General features: G+C 39.2%; 1 protein-coding gene across 1 annotated transcript; it reads left to right on the top strand.

The window, feature by feature from the left end:
• The first annotated feature begins 9,791 nt into the window (after positions 1-9,791).
• On the top strand, positions 9,792-10,832 carry LOC142164178 (uncharacterized). The gene is made up of 2 exons (XM_075221466.1): positions 9,792-10,476; positions 10,567-10,832. Exons 1-2 carry the CDS (start codon positions 9,792-9,794, stop codon positions 10,830-10,832), a joined length of 951 nt encoding a protein of 316 aa, XP_075077567.1.
• The last annotated feature ends 5,007 nt before the right edge of the window (positions 10,833-15,839 follow it).

The raw sequence follows: 15,839 nt of genomic DNA, 5'->3' as shown, positions 1-15,839 counted from the left end.
ATGCTTGAACGGGTATTGCAATATCAAGAGAAGTCCGACACTTCTATGAGGAATATGACTGAGCTTGTTGGCTCTCACACCGCATCCATCAAAAATTGGAGATGAAAATGAGAGACCTCTCTAGAGAACAAAATCTGAAGCAAAAAGGGACACTTCCAAGTGACACAATTGCGGACCCAAAGGGTAGTGGGAGTGGTCCAACTTCTCATATCATGGAAATTACTACTCAGAGTGGGAAGGTACTACAAGGAGGGAATGAACAAGTGGTTGAAGTAGAAGATTCCGAACATGAGATTGAGGTTGAAGAGCTACCAAGTGTTGTTGAAGTTGAAAAGGTTCCGGAAGAGTTGAAAGTGCAAGAAGAAAACCGGGAAGAGGTAAAGGAAAAGGTAAAAAAGACACCAAAAACTCTACCACCTATTCCTAGACCTCCTCCTCCATTCCCTCAAAGACTTGCTAGGAAGGTTGATGATAGCAAATTCGAAAAGTTCTATGATATTCTCAAGCAATTATCGGTGAATATTCCATTTGTGGAAGTATTTCAAGGGATGCCGGGTTTTGCTAAATATTTGAAAGACTTGATTACCAAGAAGAGAACCACCAAGAATGAAGTGGTGAATGTGACTCACCGGGTTAGTTCCATCATTGCCACATCCACCGTTCAAAAGAAAGAAGACTCGAAAGCTTTCACTATTCCATGTACTATTGGAGGGGCTTGGGTCATACACTTATGCTCCGACAAAGCTCTCTCTCGACTTGGAGAATAGAGCCACTCCTCCCGCAAAGCCTTCTATTATTGAGCCACTGGAACTAGAGCTCAAACCACTTCCACCACACTTGAGGTATAAATTTCTTGGCTCAAATGATACTTTACCGGTAATCGTTTCTTCCTTGTTGAATGATGTGCAGGTAGAACAATTGTTGGTTTAGTAATATTCTTCAATTGTAAAGACAAGATCCAATTGGAGAATGTTACTAAACCAAGTGTGGAGCACCAATGATGGTTGAATCCGTCCATGCAAGAGGTGATAAAGAAAGAAATCATCAAGTGGTTGGATGCTGGGGTAGTCTACCCCATTGCCGATAGTTATTGGTTAAGCCCGGTGCAATGTGTGCCGAAAAAAGGAGGCATGACCGTGATTAAAAATGATAAAAATGAGCTCATCCCAACAAGAACGGTGACCGGATGGAGGGTGTGTATGGATTATTGAAAGCTCAATAGTGCCACGTGCAAAAACCATTTCCCTATGCCTTTTATTGATCAAATTCTTGATCGGCTAGCGGGAATGTCATTCTATTGCTTTCTTGATGGCTATTCCGGTTACAACCAAATTAATATAGCATTGGAGGACCAAGAGAAGACTACATTCACATGCCCCTATGGAACCTTTGCCTTTAACTAGATGTCGTTTGGTTTGTACAACGCTCCGCCTACTTTTCAAAGATGCATGATGTCCATCTTCTCTGACATGGTGGAGGATTTTCTAAAGGTTTTCATGGACGACTTTTCGGTGGTAGGTGACACTTTTGAGCATTGTCTCCACAATCTTAGACAAGTGCTTTTTGGTGGTAGGAGACCGGGCACAACTGAGTATGATGCCAAAGGGGCAAACCGGGATAATGAGTGTAGTTGGATAACGTCTGTGATAGCCAAGGGGACCCCTGCTTGGATTGACCCTCTGCATAAAATATTCAAGGAAGATCTCACACGAGAAGGTCGATTTTGGCTTAGTTTTGTCACCTCTCGATTGATATCGTCCCAAAATGAAACTGACATAAGCATTGAGAAAGCTCTTCTCATTGCATGCATTATGACTGGGATAAAGATTGTGTCACGCCCCAACCTCGGGAGGCACGACCGACGCTCAATCGAGTGAACCCAACTGAGCAAGCCTCATCAAACACTACCCATCCAACTCAATATGAATAGGGAAACCATGCTTTCATTTATTTAGACAAGGAAAGATAGTACATTCAACATTTAGTTCATTTTATATCACAACATTAAATCGTAGTTAAGTGTCCAAGATTCCATACAGTTATAGTTTAAAAGAAAGCAAGAGTACAAGGTTACAACATGGTTCATTGACCTATCCAATACCCGTACATAACCCACACAAACGTCTACGAAGCCTCTAAGGATACAAAAGATAGTGATAACAACACCGACAACAAGGCCCCGGCTATACCTCAAAATGGATGTCTATAACAAAAGGTGTACCACATGAACCCTTGAAGGAGGAAGGGGCTCACCAAGATTTTGAGAAAAGGATGCTCTGCTACACACGATCAGCACTATCTGCTATGGAGCCACCTACATTCATTTAAAAATGTAGTGCCCCCTCAAAAGGGACGTTAGTTCCATGGAATAGTACTAGTATGTATAACTAAACACCATCAAATTAGAAAGAACTTTCATACACAAATAAGGAAATCACAGGCATCTCTCCACAACTTTAAATGATCACAACATTATCAACATGAAAGAATTACACAACCTTCACATCATGTTTCCATAGCCTTTAGTTGGGCATTTCATACTGTTCCACATCGTTCACATTACCACCGCTATCTTGAGCGGAGTCCGATCTAGACCTGATCGGCTAGGCCGTCTCCGGGAGAGGTTACCAATATTATATTCACACTTTCCAGTTTCAATCTTCAATGCATAATTGCCATGTGTATATGTCATGGCGTCCGATCACGGCCCGATTGGCTAGGCCGCCTTACCGAGGCGTTACCATTTTCCATTATTCATCCCACTCCAATCTTTGGTTACACATGTATTAGCTTACTGGCACTTGGGGCCACAATTTTCACATTCCACAATTCACGTTTCACATTGTTCCCATTTTTAACATTAGGTTTGTAATTCAATAGAGTATGGCACACAAGAGCAAATAAGGTTGTAGACGTAGATGAGACTTCATGTAAATGGCATAACAACATACTTCAATTTCAATCTAAGGTCTAAGCATTTCTATACATGATTCATAGTCCTTGCACCTTTTCAAATTATCAAGAATAACACGTTGATTAATTTAAGACACAGTCTCCATGCATATAAGGTTTCAACACCAAGTCAAGTGAAATAGCAATCAATACAACATTTCAATTTAATCTTACCATACTCACACAACCAACGATGAAGCCCAATTTCTAAAAGACGGGGTTTTAGCCATACATACCTCAATAAAGCTTTCCTTATTCCTTACAAAATTCCGGAACTTTTAGCACTTCGATCTATTGTGTAAGAATTACAAATTAAACCGAGAATTAGAGACGAGATTGAGATTCTAGCTTATTTTGAGCATAGTATCAACACTAAAGGTGCATTGTGATCTTAGGCCCTTTTGAGAGAAATTTCTATCATTTTATACCCCTCTTGATTTCTTTTTAGTTCACTATCTCTCAATATTCTATGGTGTGATATGCATGCAAGAAATTCATTCTTATATTCATGAATTACTTCACTAGTGATCCCTTATTGCTAAGCATAGGAACAAGAGCCGAGGTAATGAAATCTTACCTCTTGGGATGAAGATTTAGGTGCCCTCACTTGATTATCTTCAAAGATTTGGTAAGGTTTCATGGAGTAATTTAATGGGAAGCACTTCCCTCTCTAGGACCCTCTCTCTCTAAAAGTATCAGGAAATATGCTCAAAATGAGCTATAACACCGAATATATCGATAAGGGGTCGGGTTTAAAATTTAGAAAATTGGAGCCTCGAGTCAGGTCTGCGATCGCAAAGTGGAAATGCGGCCTGCATAATGGACTGCAAAAGTGTTCCCAAAATCTGAACATTCTGTCTGGGTATGCGGCAGAAATGCGGTCCTCATAGCCGTTTTACGGTCGCATAATGCACCACAGAACTGCTTCTTACAAAATCCAAAGGAAATTATGCGACGAGTATGCGGTCCGCATATCGGTTATGTGATCGCATAATGGACCACATATTTAACCTCAAATTTGACCAACACACTGACTCACTTTGCGGCGATTATGCGGTTCGCATACCTGATATGCGACCGCATTCTCGACTGCAGAGTCGCATTTTTTGGAAAACATTAATTCTTGACTTTTTATAGCATAGATCAGTCCAAAAAGGTCCGAACTATGAATATCTAATACATGATCTTAATTGCCACTACGAGCTTTTGGGTTTAGGATGGAAATTTTTCACGGGGCCTCACAGATTGAAGGGGGTGATTTCATCTTCCGAGATTTAGGGATCCGGGCCTACCAGACAGCTACCTCACTTCCATTCCCGTGCTTGATCACATCTCTCTGTAAGGATACGGATGTCCCTACAATGCCACACACTGACAAGACCGGGAAAATGCTGAAGGATATTGATATCACGCGCATTAATGATACAGTAGATGTTGCTCCCCCAGAGGTTCAGACCCAGATTCCTACTGATATAGAGCCCTCAGATTCCCAGACTCCTATGTCTCCTCAGGCTACTGTTGCATCCCCTTCCACTCCACACCCTACCTCTCAAGCCACCATTGTTCAGCCTTCTGCCACCTTCTGGCTGTTTCGAGGCTTGGTCTCTTAGCTCAACATGCCAATGCTAAGGTAGACCAGCTTTTGAAGAACCTCCCCACCCTCATCAAGCAGGCATTGACTCCTATCCAGTCCTCAGTGATGGCCCTCCAACAGCAACCGACATCTTATGGGGATTGCCTGAAGCAGCTTAAGGTGTGAGTTGAAAAGATAGAGCGGGATGAGGTTGGAGACTTGCCAAAACTCCTTGATGATGTTGCCACAATGAAGACTAAGCTCCACAAAATGCAAACTCTGGAGTTCGATCTATCCTCCTTCATGCCCAAGGAAGGTGACCAAGGAGCAGACACGACAGTGGCTGGATTGGATCTTGACTTCTCCACATTGATGACAGACCCTGCATCTCAGACTGTCGGGGTTTTCGGACACTCTGCAGAGTCCAAAGGTGGGGAGGCAGACGAGGAAGATACTGATGAGAAGGGTTAGCAAATTGCTGCCCCTATAGTTGCAGAGGAGGAACAAGCAGCTGTTCTGAAGGCAATTGAACATTCTCTAGCAGACATGGTCGCCCAATCCATTCCATCGACCACTCAGCTATCAGTAAGCAAGGCTAGCAGCTCATAGGCCCCAGCTCCAGTGTCGGGCCAGCCAAAGATCCCTCCTCCATCAAAGGAGTTCACTCCTCCGACCGAGATCTCATCGGTCCTAGCTTCAGCATCAGAGGGTGACCCCATCATCATTCAGCAGGCTTGCGACTCCCATAACACTTAGTGCGCCTCAGGGAGCCCCTAAACTCTGTTTTACATTCTTATGCATTGGGGACAATGCATGCTTTTCAGTTGGGGGTGGGATAGCCTTGTACAAACTTGTGTTTTTTTGTGAATTAAACTGTTGTACATGTTTTTGTGTTATATAAGCCAACTTCTGTGGTTTCTGTATATACTTGTGATGTATGGTTTTTGTACATATGTTATCTTTGTATGTAAAAAAAACCAAAAACAAGTAGATAGTTATATGTTCATCTTTAGTAATTAGCAACGAATCCCCCTTGGTTTTTATTCGCTGGGATCTTTTCCAAGGGTGTAATAGTATAACCAGGGCAGTAGAATGAAACATTTTGACCGGTTTGGTGTAATTATCGAGTTTCAAGCATGTGTGCATATAAATAACCTATACCCTTCCATTAATATATAAAAAAGAAATCAACTATGTGAACTTGAGGCTCGCTCTTTGACTCTATGTCTACCTAGAGTTATACATGTAATATGATGAAAGCTTCGAGTTGCCAAGTGTTGACTCGAGGGCTAAAGCTATATTGAGTTAAACAGTTCGTGTGCCATATGTGTGAGTCTTTGTATAAATAATTCTTGAGTTTACTTCTACCATCTAGAACTTGCCCGGTTGGTCTTTCGATGCTAATGATAATTACATTTGGTTGGAGAAATGACCTTAGGCAGTCTTTGTAATTTTGGAAAACCAGTTTACCTTTCAAGCTACCTATTGTACAGATAGTATCCCTACTTACCCCACTTGAGCCTTTTCTTTGGCTACCTTATTACAAATCTTTCCCCTTTTGTAAAATAATTCCCTCTTTTGAACCCGTCCCTCCTTGAACATTGAGAATGAGGCTAAAAGCCTAAGTTGGGGGTGTGGTGTCAAGCCGGAAATTGGCAAGGTTGTAAAGTGAGTGTAGGAAAGTATACCTTAGGATATGAAACTATTCAAGCTCCAAAAAGAAAAAAAAAGTATAAAATGAAAAAAAATTTGCAATAAAAAGAAGAAAAAAGAAAAGAAAAAGAGATGTATGTATATATATATAAATATAGAGTCTTAAAGAAAATTAGATAGGTTTTAAAGGTGGCTCAATGTTGGAAAGTAGGTGCTAATGAGGGCTATGTGGTTTGAAAAGAAGCAAAGAGCAACAAGAAAAAAAAATGTGAGTAGTGTTCAAGGAGGGTGTAGTCACTTGTACCCAAATGCTTATCCGACCCTTCCCTATATCTACATTACAAGCTTAAAAAGTCATTATGGGATCTCCAACCGAAAGTTCTTAGAATAAAGCGATGAATTAAAATAAGGGCAAGCTTATGGTATGGCATGTTGCAACACTCGAAACTCTTTTTGAGAGTGAGTGTCTTTGTGAATCTGTCCCTTTTGTTGTCATTGTAAATAATGTGAGTTTGGGACTTTCTTTCTAGGGAAGGCACATGAATTGTGAGGTTGGACAAAAATTGAGTTCTTGAAGTCGAATGCAATTGCACTCAGTTGAGAGTAACATTTTGTCTAATTGGTCGAGGCTCAAAGTTTCACAAGTTGATTAGTTTTCTTTGTAAATAACAATGATGGTTCAGGAAGGGTAAGTAAACGAAGGTGCATGCTTGTAGTACTGACAACTAACACCATCCACGGTCACTATTGTTTCATATCGTTTAGATGGAGTCTAGAATAGGATAGTGTCATTTTAGTTATTTGAGGACAAGCAAGAGTTTAAGTTGGGGGTGTTGATGTGCCGAAGAATTTCGGCACATTTAATACAAATTGCTTAGATTTTAGCTTGTTTTAAATGCAATTATCTTCTATACTTATGCAATTTTAATGTTTTTGCATTGTATGAGGTTTAAGAACCTGAGAACATGGAAATGAAATAAAAAAACTAAAAAAGGACAAGAAAAGAGCAAGATGCGATCACAGATGTGAAGATGCGGGCCGCAAATCCAACATGCGGACCACATAATGCTCAAAGAAATCACAGTGTCCAACAGTTTGCTGGCGAAAGTCAGGTGCAAGAATTGTGGTCCATTATACGACCGCATAACAAGTTTGCGGGGCGTATAATGGATCGCAAACTCGTTGTATAGGTTGCTGAAGGCAGAACATGCGGTGACAATTGCGATCGCAAATCAACAATGCGGACCACATAACTTAAATGCGACAAACACCTGGAAACTAGGGTTTGAAGATGCGATGGCCTTGAAGAGATTGCAGACCGCATATCTGTTATGCGACAGATATGCGGTCACATAATTGACCTGGAAGGGTATTTTTGTCCAAATTTGGTCCCGAGTTTTGACCCACTATAAATAGATTTATTGGGGTTTTGTGGGGGCATCTTGTCTTATTTTTGAGCTACATTCCAAGTCTTTAATATATTCCTCTCTTTTAGAATCTTTTGAGTGAAGAATCTTGTACTTTGTAAGCTTTATGGCATTTAATATTATCATCTTTTTGTATTTTAGCATGTGTATCTAACTTTAAATACTAAGGTTGTGGACCCTAAATGGGTGTTATGTTAATGAGTGTTTAACATTGAATATATGTATAATGGTTGGTTGATATATATTTATTTCTCATTCTTCATTTATTGTTGGTTGTTGCAAACATTGACAAGTGCCATTAAATTCTTTCTTTACTTGGAAAAGTGAGTTAGAATTTGGTAGAAGTAAATATCAAAGACTCAAGGCTTTAAACCTTGTTTAATAGAATCGCTTAAGAATAAGTGGATTTTATTTGGAATATGTTGACTGTTCTTAATTGCAACTCTTTTATATTTGGAAAAATCATAAAGAGGGAATACTACCCAACTATTGAAAAATATTCGGTAGTCATTTAGAAATCATTTGCATACCTAAAGAACCTTCCATTAGAATTATATCATATTAACATCGATAGCATTACATTTTATTGAAGGGGACATAACTTTGGTTTCCTTAATCAAATTATTTACATTCTCAACGTTCAATTAGTTATTTCCTCAAATCAAATCATATCATACTCTTGTTACAATTAACCGAATAGAATTACGACCTAAGTCAAGTGACACACTACTCGAGTAACCTTTTCGCGCCTATTCCCTGTGGGATTCGACCCCAACCTTGTTGGATTATTATATTTGACACTGACCACCTTACACTATTTAATTAAAGTGTAATTTGAGCGTATAAAATTTTGGCGCCGTTGCCGGGAATACAGTTTTGAAATTACTAATTAGTGTGTGCTTTATTTTACGTCTTATTCTATTCCACCACACTTTGCTTGTTTTGCTTGGTGTTGATAGGAAAACATGGCCAAATATGAAGAAGAAATGGAGGAACAAATGGAAGAAAATCCTTTTACAGACATAGATGAGTACATTGAGAATACAAATGCTATTGTACCTCCGGTTGTTGGTGCTACAACTTTCAAGGTGGAACATGGTTTAATCCTTATGCTCAAAGCGGAGGGATTTTTCAGGAATTCTACTGATGATGATCTGACACAACATCTTAGAAACTTTTTTGGTGTGTGTGGGATGCATAAGCAGAACAACGTCTCTGATGTTGCCCTAAGGTTGAGGGTGTTCAAGTACTCACTATCTGGGGACGCAAGGAAATGGCTTCAAAATATGCCACCAAACTCCATTCATTGTTGGTCTGAACTTGTCCGAGCATTCTTAGCTAAATGGTTCTCGCAAAGTGAGAAGTCTGAGCTCCGGGATAATTTTTTTTTCAAGCAAGTACCGGGAGAACATCTACATGAGGCATGGGATCGATTCAAGTTATATTTGGTGAGGTCTCCCAATCATGGTTTTCCGGATTCGATCTTGTGTGAGAAATTCTACATGGGTTTGGATCCTATGAACCAATCTATAGCTAAGAATGCAGTCGATGGATCTTTTATGGACAAATCATTTGCAAGGGTCACACAAATACTTGACAAAATGTCAAAACATAATCAAGCATGGCACTCAGAAGACACCACAGGTGGAATTGCATATGGTTATCCTCCCTTGACCACCATGATCAAAGAAAATCAAGAGAGAGATCAAGTGATCGCAGGGCTTGCCATAAATGTCAATGCGTTGACAAAGATGTTCACTGAAAGCCAAACGAAAAAGGTAAATGTGGTGGAGAATGTGCAACCCATATCAAATGAAGACTTTGAGGAGGCAAACTATGTCAACAACTCTCAAGAAGGTTATCAAAGGCAACAATACCAAGGTCAGGGGCAACAAAATCAATGGAGGCCTAACCCGCAAGGGCAAGGCAACCAACAATGGTGAAAATGACCAAGGTGGCTCAAATCAAGGAAATTGGAATAACAACAACAACTTCTCAAATCAGAGTTCAAACCCTTATGTTCCTCCAAAGGGTCAATATTCAAATCAAGGTTCCTCAAGTGATTCCATGTTGGAAAGCATGCTTGAACGGGTATTGCAAAATCAAGAGAAGTCCGACACTTCTATGAGGAATATGACTGAGCTTGTTGGCTCTCACACTGCATCCATCAAAAATTGGAGATGCAAATGAGAGACCTCTCTAGGGAACAAAATCTAAAGCAAAAAGGGACACTTCCAAGTGACACAATTGCGGACCCAAAGGGTAGTGGGGGTGGTCCAACTTCTCATGTCATGGCAATTACTACTCGGAGTGGGAAGGTACTACAAGGAGGGAGTGAACAAGTGGTTGAAGTTGAAGAGTTCGAACAAGAGGTTGAGGTTGAAGATCCAAGTGTTGTTGAAGTTGAAAAGGTTCCGGAAGAATTGAAAGTGCAAGAAGAAAACCGGGAAGAGGTAAAGGAAAAGGTAAAAGAGACACCAAAAACTCTACCACCTATTCCTAGACCTCCTCCTCCATTCCCTCAAAGACTTTCTAGTAAGGTTAATGATAGCAAACTCGAAAAGTTCTATGACATTCTCAAGCAATTATCGGTGAATATTCCATTTGTGGAAGAATTTCAAGAGATGTCGGGTTTTGCTAAATATTTGACAGACTTGATTACCAAGAAGAGAACCACCAAGAATGAAGTGGTGAATGTGACTCACCTGGTTAGTTCCATTATTGCAACATCTACCGTTCAAAAGAAAGAAGACCCGAGAGCTTTCACTATTCCATGTACTATTGGGGCACATGATTTTGCAAGATCCCCTTGCGATAATAGGGCTAGCATTAACTTAATGCCTCTTGCCATTTACAAGCAAGCAGGGTTAGGTATGCCAAGGCCCATAAGTATGAGATTGCAAATGGCCGATCGTTCCATAAAGTGACCGATGTGAATTGTCTATGATGTGCTTATTAAAGTGGGAACGTTTCATTTACCCGCCGATTTCGTAATCCTTGATTGTGCGGTTGACAAAGAGATCCCTATCATTTTGGGGAGACCATTTCTAGCCACAGGAAGAGCACTAATGGATTCGGAACGGAATGAGATCAAATTCGTGAATGATGAAGAGGTCACATTCCAAGCAAGCAAGGGTATGAAACTACCACATGAATATGAAAACATCTTGGTGATTGATGTTGTTGATGAAGTGGAAGATTCGGTTGAAATGAAGATGGAAGAATAATGCCTCGGTGAGGCATTGGCGGCTATTTTGGTGAACTTTGATGGTGAAGATATGGATGGGTATATGGAATCAATCAATGCATTGGAGGAGCTTGGGTCCTTCACTTATGCTCCGGCAAAGTTCTCTCTCGACTTGGAGAATAGAGCCACTCCTCCCGCAAAGCCTTCTATTATTGAGCCACCGCAACTAGAGCTCAAACCACTTCGACCACACTTGAGGTATAAATTTCTTGGCTCAAATGATACTTTACCGGTAATCGTTTCTTCTTTGTTGAATGATGTGCAGGTAGAACAGTTGTTGGATGTCTTGAAGGAGCATAGGCAAGCTATTGGATGGACAATTGTGGACATCCAAGGATTCATGCTGGAATTTGTGAACACAAGATCCAATTGGAGAATGAGACTAAACCAAGTGTGGAGCATCAACGACGGTTGAACCCATCCATGCAAGAGGTGGTAAAGAAAGAAATCATCAAGTGGTTGGATGCCGGGGTAGTCTACCCCATTGCTGATAGTTCTTGGGTAAGGCCGATGCAATGTGTGCCGAAAAAGGGAGGCATGACCGTGATTGAAAATGATAAAAATGAGCTCATCCCAACAAGAACGGTGGCCGGATGGAGGGTGTGTATGGATTATCGAAAGCTCAACAGTGCCACGTGCAAAGACCATTTCCCTATGCCTTTTATTGATCAAATGCTTGATCGGCTAGCGGGAAGGTCATTCTATTGCTTTCTTGATGGCTATTCCGGTTACAACCAAATAAATTGTAATAACCCGAATTTTTTTTTTACATTTATTAATTGTGAGACTAGAGAATTAATTTTATTTATAGTTATTGGGTCAAATATTAAGTTAGTAAAAGGGAATTTAAAAATAAATATATAGGATAGTTTATTAATTAAGTGATTAGCGGGTCCATTACACATGCCAATAGTAAGATAGTAATTGTAAATAATATGGATTAAAGAAGTGGGTCTTAAGCCCATACCTTATACTGCTACGTTTAGGACTTAGGGTTGGAGTATATTTTTACAACTAGGTTTTGAGACAGAAGAGTAGCAGTAGGCAATATTGTAAAACAAAACGTGGTGTCTTCGTGACTATGTTAGAAGCCAAACCACTTCTATCAATCAATGTGCAGAAATATTGGTAGAGGAATCCAAAGTTACGGGGTATGATATATGTAAATCCTTACGGTAACGTTTCAAGGGAATTAGATGAAGTGATATTAGTTATAATGAATAGCTAATGATGGTGGGGTAAATTATTTAGCAATGATTGATGAAATCATACATGATATATGAAAAGTTAAAAGCTAATGCTATGAAATACTAATCTGGATGAATTTTCGGTTGCCACTATTTTAAATGGGAAATATATGATTAATTGATCATGTTGTAAATTATTGAAAAGTAACAATTGTACTAGCATAAGAATTGTGTAATGATGATTGAATTTGAAATGCTATAACAAAATATAATCAATTTTGTTAGCCCGAGAAAATTTTATTCCGGAACGGTTGGGTCATATATTGTTGCGGTAATTTTTCTAATGTGCATGTGATGTTAATCGTGCACAGATTTTTATTAATTGGACTGGGGTTGACTTTGATTGTGACTCGTCCTAAGATTATGGAAATTATTCACCTAGACTAATTAGGACGTGTTATTCAATGTTTTGGAAAGATTGAGTCCATTGGAGGCTATTTGGTTGGTATTCTAGACGTCGCAATATTGGGGAACTCCTTGTTAGTGAGGTAAGTGAGACTTTAAGCCTTGATGCTTGCTTTTCCAAGACCCGTTTTGAAAGTATATTTTTTTTCTATCCGGTCCATGTATTGGAACAATCGTGCGCTTAGCAGAATTAGTGGTCTTTGATCAGCCGTAAATATATATTATTTTGTAAATAGATGAAATTATTTAATAGTGGCTTGTGGTGTAGTGTGATGTGGCGTAGCCTCGTGCTATGGCGTTGGGGCGTTACAAATTATTCTTCGCGGCCGTAACATGTATTGGGGCATTGTGTATGCTGCCGTTAAAGATTTGGGGCATTGTGTATGCCGCCGTTGTAGATTTGGGACATTGTGTATGCTGCCGTTTATAAAATTTGGGGCATTGTGTATGCCGCCGTTGTAAATTTGGGGCATTGTGTATGCCGCCGTTATAGATTTGGGGCATTGTGTATGCCGCCGTTATAGATTTGGGGCATTGTGTATGCTGTCATGGTAGATTTGGGGTATTGCGTATACTGCCGTGGACTCGTTGAAGTGTTTGGTTAATTTCCTGCACTGCCGTTAATGACAAGTCCTTCTTGTAGATTGTATAGAAATATATATAGTATTATTGTTGAATAATTGTTTGGACCTTATAGAGTATAATTATATGGTGAGAGATTTTTGTGTATATTATTTATATGCTCTTTGTGTGTTTTTTATTTTCTAATACTTGTTCCAAAGGTATTCAGAGTGGTGGGTCAAGGATCTTACTGGGTTATATTTACGTATAACTCATTCCTTACCTGCATGTCCATGCAGATATGATTAGTGAAGACGGAGCTAGTAGCTGACGAGTTCGCTAGAGTTGATTCAGTTATTGAGGTGAGCCGCCGCATTGTTAATGGAGGCTGCTAACAGAGTCTTTATCATTGATTCATATGATGTCTGCTCCATGGTCTAGTGTGAGATTCGGGCTAAAGTTTCAGTATAACATTTTGAAATATTTATTGTTCAGAATTAATTATCAAATTATTTGGATACTCATTTAATTAATTAAGTGCTGCAAATTAATGGCTAAGGTATGAAAGTATTGTTCTCCTGGCGGGTGGTGTTGGCTGGGTGCCAGTCGCGTCTAGGGGATAATTTGGGATGTGACAAAGTTGGTATCAGATCTTAGGCTTTAAGTCTCGGGTCATGGAGCAGTGTTTCATAGAGTCTTGTTCATGGGTATGTAGGCGCCCATACTTATGATCATGAGGCTACTGTAAGCACGTGATTTTTGCCCTATGAAAGAATTACTCCCAAAAATTCAAAATAAAATAATTTTCCTTTGTGTGCAATTTTTGTTATTTTGTGGTATTTTTGTATAATTATTTGTATTTTTATGAGTGCATGTTTATTTGTTTTAATTAATAAAAATATAAAATATATCACATTTTCATTTAGTATTTAATTAAGTTTGTTTTACAAAAATGAAAGTCACAAAAAATAGGAATATTTTGCATTGTTAGCATTTAATGTCAAATTATGCAATTTTGTTTTAATTGGTGTTTAATTGTGTATGATAATTATTGTTAGGAGTTTAATTAGTATTTTTGGAGTTAATTTAGTTTGTAGATCAATTTAGAATTTTAGTTTTATCAAAAAAAAAAAAAGAAAAAAAAAAGAGGGCTACAAAACGTTAATATTTGAATTGAGTCTAATATAGCTATTTTGACTATTTTACTTTATTTCTTCGCAAAAGAAAAATTACAAAATATATATATATGTAAATTTTAGCTTATGTATTTCTCATAAACTTGAAAAAATACAAAAAAAATAGTACCTTATTTTTGTACTTTATATAATTTTGAAAATTATAAAAAATGTAGTTTTATTAATGTTTTGTAGTCATTTTAAACTTAAAAATATAGAAATAGTACTTTATATTTTTATCGTTGTATAATTCCGAAAATTACAAAAAAAAGAGTTATTAACGTTTTGTAGCCATTTTAATCTTGAAAAATACAAAAAATAGTACTTTATATTTTATCTTTATATAAAAACGAAAATGACAAAAATAGTTTTATTTATGCTTTGTAGCTATTTTAAAAATAGTTTTGTTTTAAATGTTAGTCTTATTTTGGTAGTTATTTTGCTTGCATAGGATTAATTGAATAATATCGTGTTCTATTCTCGGGTCTGGACAAAGAATAATATTTGGGTTCAAACTACCCGTTTTTAGGCCTAATTTTCGGACCTAGCTCGTAATAATCCGAGCCCACCACACATGGGGGACACGCGTGGGGGACACGGACGGAACACAATGCGATGGGCTCATATTTTGAGACACTTGTCTCCCACGCTTTTTACACATGAGAGCCTCTCACTTTTGGACCTACACGGAAGATTTGTAAAAAAGGAAAAGAGGGATACACGGACCAAAGGAAAAGAAAAAGGAGAATTTCTGCAAAATAGGCAGACAACTGTTCATCTTCTTCTTCTTTTTTTTTTGAAGAAGAAACGAAACCAAAAAACGCTAGCCCACTGCTTCCTCTTCTTTCACGTCCAAAACGACTCGCTCACCCTCAGCTTCCGTCCAGCAGCACTGCTGCATCGCCATCGTCACTACCAAACTACCAAGCGTTGACCACCCCCGTCGCCTTCTTCACGTCCAAACAAACCCCACTGCCCCCCAGTCGCCATAACCAGCACTAACAACCCCGTCGACCACTGCTTCACGTCGACGCCACCAGCTGCTGCCACGAACACCTCCATAACCAACGACCCTACTGCTTCAGCTGCTCCACGCCCCCGTTGCTGCTTCCCGTCGATCACTGCCAGTGCCTAGCAGCCATCACTGCCGCAGCTGCTCCTCACCACCACCCGCTGCTGCTCCTCACGACCACCCGCTGCTGCTCCTCACGACCAAACCCCACTGCCCCGTCGACCGCTGCTGCTCCTCACCACCAAACCCCACTGCCCCGTCGACCAGCTTCTGCTTCATCCTTTTTCAACGCTCACAAACAGTCCGTTTGACCTCCAATAGTTCAAATCCGAGTTTCTACTTGGGTTCGTTCAAGTTTTAGATTTTTCTTTCAAGATTATTTAGTTCATTTGATTTATTTTCTGTTATGGTTTTTGGTTTTAAGTGTTGTTTGTAATCTTGTTTTGTTCATTCTATTTTTTCGGATTGTTGATTCTTTGTTTAAAGTGTTATTTTGTAATCTTGTTCATTAACTCTCCTTCTTCTTCAAGACCTTTTTATTTGGTCAAGGTTTTCTTCTGTTTGTTTGCGTGTGCGTTATAAGCTAC

This window comes from Nicotiana tabacum, chromosome 1 (genome assembly GCF_000715075.1).
Source record: "Nicotiana tabacum cultivar K326 chromosome 1, ASM71507v2, whole genome shotgun sequence".
NCBI lineage: Eukaryota > Viridiplantae > Streptophyta > Magnoliopsida > Solanales > Solanaceae > Nicotiana > Nicotiana tabacum.
Note: the sequence above shows the minus strand (reverse complement) of the source record. Positions and strands in the feature narration are given on the sequence as shown.